The 5,000-nt window shown below is 65.4% G+C and overlaps 1 protein-coding gene across 1 annotated transcript in view; it reads left to right on the top strand.

The window, feature by feature from the left end:
- Nucleotides 1-5,000, top strand: part of apc (APC regulator of WNT signaling pathway) — a 46,522-nt gene that overhangs the window by 40,575 nt on the left and 947 nt on the right. Inside the window, 2 exon segments of the mRNA XM_055159861.1 lie at nt 461-4,209; nt 4,212-5,000. The exon segment at nt 4,212-5,000 is cut by the window's right edge and continues 947 nt beyond it. Coding sequence (XP_055015836.1) covers nt 461-4,209; nt 4,212-5,000 — 4,538 coding nt within the window.

Below are 5,000 nucleotides of genomic sequence, written 5' to 3'. Positions count from 1 at the left end.
ACACCTGTGTACTACACCTGTGTACAAGTACCACACCTGTGTACTACACCTGTGTACAAGTACTACACCCGTGTACTACACTTGTGTACAAGTATCACACCTGTGTACAAGTACCACACCCGTGTACAGGTACCACACCCGTGTACAGGTACCATACCTGTGTACAAGTACCACACCTTTGTACTACACCTGTGTACCACACCCGTGTACAAGCACCACACCCGTGTACAAGCACCACACCCGTGTACAAGCACCACACCCGTGTACAGGTACTGCACCTCTGCTGGGAGGAGTAGTAGTAGTAGCAGCAGTAGCAGTATCAGTAGTAACAGAAGTATCAGTAGTAGTAGTTGTAGTAGTTGTAATAGTTGTAGTAGTAGTATTAGTAGTAGTCGTAATAGTAGTAGTATCAGTATCAGTATCAGTAGTACTAATCCCTCTCTGTGTCTGTGGTTTTCAGGCAGGTCCTGCGGGAGCACGGTTGTTTGCCGACGCTGCTGCAGCATCTGAAGTCTCACAGTCTGACCATCGTGTCCAACGCCTGCGGAACGCTCTGGAACCTTTCGGCGCGCGACGCCACCGATCAGGAGACGCTGTGGGAGCTGGGCGCCGTGGGCATGCTCCGTAACCTCATCCACTCTCGCCACAAGATGATCGCCATGGGCAGCGCGGCCGCCCTGAGGAACCTCATGGCCAACCGCCCGGCGCGCTACAAGGACGCCAGCGTGGTGTCTCCGGGCGGCGGCGCCCCGTCTCTGCACGCGCGTAAACAGAAGGCGTTGTTCGAGGAGCTGGACGCGCAGCAGCTCTCCGAAACATTCGACAACATCGACAACCTGAGCCCCAAGACGGCGCACCGCAAAGCCCGAGGGGGAGCCAACTCCGCCGGCAACGCCCGCTCCTATGCCAACACCCCCGTCCTGTCCAGCCCCAAACGCGCCTTCCCCCCAAACGTGCGCGCCTCCAGCGACAGCCTCAACAGCGTCACCAGCGCCGACGGGTACGGCACCCGCGGCAAAACCAAACCCTCCTCCTCCACAGAGAACTTTTACTCCGAGGAGAACGCCGTCACCAACAAGTGCTGCGTCTACATGAAGTACCCCGCCGACCTGGCGCACAAGATCCGCAGCGCCAACCACATGGCGGACGACGACGGGGCGGAGCTGGACACGCCCATAAACTACAGTCTGAAATATTCTGACGAGCAGCTGAACTCGGGGCGCCAGAGCCCCAGTCTCCACGGCAACGCGGAGGAGCCGGAGGAGGAGCGCACCAAAGCGCCGCGCGGGTACAGCGGCGCGGCGGCGTACGACGCGCCCACAGAACAGCCCATCGACTACAGCCTGAAGTACAGCGAGACGCAAGCGCCGCGCAAAGACGACTTCAGCCTCAAATACGGCGCCGAGACGCAGCGCAAAGACGAATACGGTTTAAAGTATAACGGCACAAAAGAATCGAACGCCTCCGCGCCTAAGCTCCGCCCCCTGCAGCAGCCGACGGCCAATCGTGCGGCTCCGAAGAGTCACCAGGAGTCGACTCAGACGTACTGCGTGGAGGACACGCCCATCTGCTTTTCTCGCGGTTCATCTCTGTCCTCGCTGTCCTCCGAGGACGACGAGAGTCACGAGGTGCTCCCACGTAAACGGCGAGGCGGCAGCGTCGTGGACGGCGGCGAGCGCGACTCCAGTAACTACCCCACGCTGCCCGTGAGCGAGAAGCCGAGCGCCACTGACGAGACGCAGCGTAAAGAGGCCGAGAGCCAAACCGCCGCCGAATCCGCAGCGTCCAACTCGAGATCCAAACGACATCATCACCACGAGACGCGGCACCATCACCACGAGACGCGGCATCATCATCACGCCGCGTCCGGCGCCAGGACGCCCAAAAGCCCCCCCGAGCCCGCCCCCCTGTACGCCCAGGAGACGCCCCTCATGTTCAGTCGCTGCACCTCCGTCAGCTCCCTGGACTCCTTCTCCACCTCCTCCATCGCCTCGTCCGTGCGCTCCTCGGAGCCGTGCAGCGGCGTTCCCAGCGGCGTCATCAGCCCCAGCGACCTGCCCGACAGCCCGGGCCAGACGATGCCCCCGAGCCGCGCCAAGACGCCGCCGCCGCCGAAGGCCGCGAAAGAGGAGGAGCTAACGCAGAAGCTTCAGCGTCAGGACGAGCAAGAACCCAGCTCAGACCTGCTCCTTCACTTCGCCACCGAGAGCACGCCGCACGGCTTCTCCAAAGCCTCCAGTCTGAGCGCGCTCAGTGTGGACGAGCCCTACATCGGCGACCTGAAGCTGGGCGCGCCGCGGGGGGCGGAGCCAGAGAAACCGGAGCCGCTGCTCGCCGGAGAGTCCGACGACGACATCGAGATCTTAGAGGCCTGCATCAACATGGCCATGCCCAAGTCCTCCCGCAAGCCCAAGAAACCGCCCCCGCAAGCCCCGCCCCCTGTCTCGGCGCAGCCAATCAGGAAGCCCAGCCAGCTGCCCGTCTACAAGCTCCTCCCCCCTCAGAGCCGCCTCCAATCGCAGCCCAGGAAAGACAAACAGGAAGAGGAGGCTCCGAGCGACGACGTGCCCAGAGTTTACTGCGTCGAAGGAACGCCGCTCAACTTCTCCACCGCTACGTCGCTCAGCGACCTCACCATCGAGTCCCCGCCCCCCGAGGAGGCCGCACCCCCGCACCGCCGCAGGGCGGGGCTTCCCGAGGGCGAAAACGGAGACGACATTTTGGCCGAATGCATCAGCGCCGCCATGCCCAAGTCCAAGCTCCGCAAACCCGCTCCGGCTCGGCCCACGGGAGAGCAGAGCCTCCAGGCCCCGCCCCCTCTGCCCCCTCAGGCCACGCCCCCTCTGGCCGCGCAGCAGCAGAAGAAGAAACCCACGTCTCCGGTGAAGCCGCAGCAGCGCCCTCCGGCGGCGGCGCTGAAACAAACCAACAAACCGGGCTTTTCCTTTGACTCGCCGCGTCACTACACGCCCATCGAGGGCACGCCCTGCTGCTTCTCTCGCAACGACTCGCTCAGCTCGCTCGACTTCGACGAAGACGAGGAGAAGCCCAAAGACGCGCCCAAAGCCCCGCCTAAGCCGCAGGCCCCGCCCCCCGCCGCCTTCGCCCCACCCCCCGCGGCCAAAACCAACACGGCCGACGAGAAGCTGCAGTTCTCCATCGAAGACACGCCCGTGTGCTTCAGCCGAAACTCCTCCCTCTCTTCGCTCAGCGACATAGACCACGAGAACAACAACAAAGCTCCGCCCGCCGCCGCGGAGGCTCCTCCCCCGGACAAGCCCCGCCCCCCGCCGCACTGCTACGTCCCCAAAGCCTTCCACGTGGAGGACACGCCCGTCTGCTTCTCCCGAAACTCCTCCCTCTCCTCTCTCTCCATCGACTCCGAGGACGACCTGCTGCAGGAGTGCATCAGCTCCGCCATGCCCAAGAAGAAGAAGAAAGCCCCGCCCCCGAGCGCCCAGAACGCCACCAACGTCCTCAACGCCCCGCCCGCCGCCTCCAACACTCCACCCAGCACGACCAACGCCCCGCCGTCTGGCCAGAACGCCCCTCTGCCCCCCGAAGACACGCCCGCCGCCCACGCCGCCCCCGCCCCCTCCGAGCACGCCTCCGGCCCCGCCCCCTCCGCGCCGTGCGACGAGGGCATCCTGTCAGAGCTGGAGCCCTGCGGCGCCCCCCGCAGCCCCGTGTCCCCGGACTCCGAGTCATTCGACTGGAAGGCGATTCAGGAGGGCGCCAACTCCATCGTGAGCTCGCTGAACGCCGCCGCCGCCGCCTCGGCGCTCTCCCGCCAGGCCTCGTCCGACTCCGATTCCGTGCTGTCGCTCAAGTCCGTGGGCTCCCCCTTCAGACTGCCCCCCAAACCCAAAGCCCCGGACGCCGCGGACGCCCGCGACGCCGCCGACGCCCCGGAGGCCGAGGAGGAGAAGCGAGGAGCTCGTATCCTGAAGGGCGGCGAGCGCAGCACCCTGGAACAGCGCCACCTTCAGGACGACGACCGCGGCGTCAGAGGAGGAAAGAAAGTTTACCGCAGTTTAATTACGGGGAAACCGCGCTCGGAGCTCAGCGCCCGCGGACGCACCAAACCCAGAGCCGCCGTCGGCCCCAAACCGGGAGGTAACGCCGACGACAGGACGGGCAGCTCGTCCCGAGACTCCACCCCCTCCAGGTCCCAAAGGCCCAAACCCAAACGCTCCCGGCCCCGCCCCCGCCCCCAAAACCCGCCCCTCCCGCCGCCGGCCCCGCCCCCAAACCCGCCGTCAAACCCAAAGCGGTCGGTTTACCGCGCAGCGAGTCGGCGCCGCGCGTCACGCCCAAAAAGCAGAAGTCTGACGCGGAGAAGCCGGCGGCGCTGGTGAGACAGTCGACCTTCATCAAAGAGACGCCGAGTCCCACGCTCAAACGCAAACTGGAGGAGTCTCAGGTGTGCGCCGCGCCCGACTCCCCCTCCAGCCCCGAAACGCAACCTCCGCCGCCCAACCGCAAAACCGACCTGAGCCGCTCGCACTCCGAGAGCCCCTCGCGCCCGCAGGACGCCGCGTCGTCGCGCTTCAGCCGTACGGGCACCTGGAAACGTGAGAACGGCGGCGCCAATAATGGCGGCGCCAACGGCAAACAGCACTCCACGTCTCTGCCGCGCGTCGGCACCTGGAAACGCACCGGCAGCTCCTCCTCCGTCCTCTCCGCCTCCTCCGAGTCCAGCGAGAGAGGGGCGAGCGACCGCGCCCGCAGCGAGGAGGAAGTGACGTCGCAGCGCAAAGGCACGTGGCGTAAAAAGAAGAGCGATTCCGCCGAGCGCGGTTTCTGCGATCGCTCCGATAAGTCCGAGGACGTGTGGGTGCGTCTGGAGGACTGTCCCGTCAACAACCCGCGCTCCGCCTCCTCCTGCTCCGCCCGCTCGCCGTCCAACGCCCCGCCCGTCATCGACAGCCCCGCCCCCTCCTCCAGGATCCCCTCAGGCTCCTCCTCCTGCTCCAACCTCAACCTGCGCCGCAGCTGCG

Source organism: Boleophthalmus pectinirostris, unplaced genomic scaffold (assembly GCF_026225935.1).
Source record: "Boleophthalmus pectinirostris isolate CB_2022bp ecotype Guang Dong unplaced genomic scaffold, ASM2622593v1 HiC_scaffold_2825, whole genome shotgun sequence".
Classification (NCBI taxonomy): Eukaryota; Metazoa; Chordata; class Actinopteri; order Gobiiformes; family Gobiidae; genus Boleophthalmus; species Boleophthalmus pectinirostris.
Note: the sequence above shows the minus strand (reverse complement) of the source record. Positions and strands in the feature narration are given on the sequence as shown.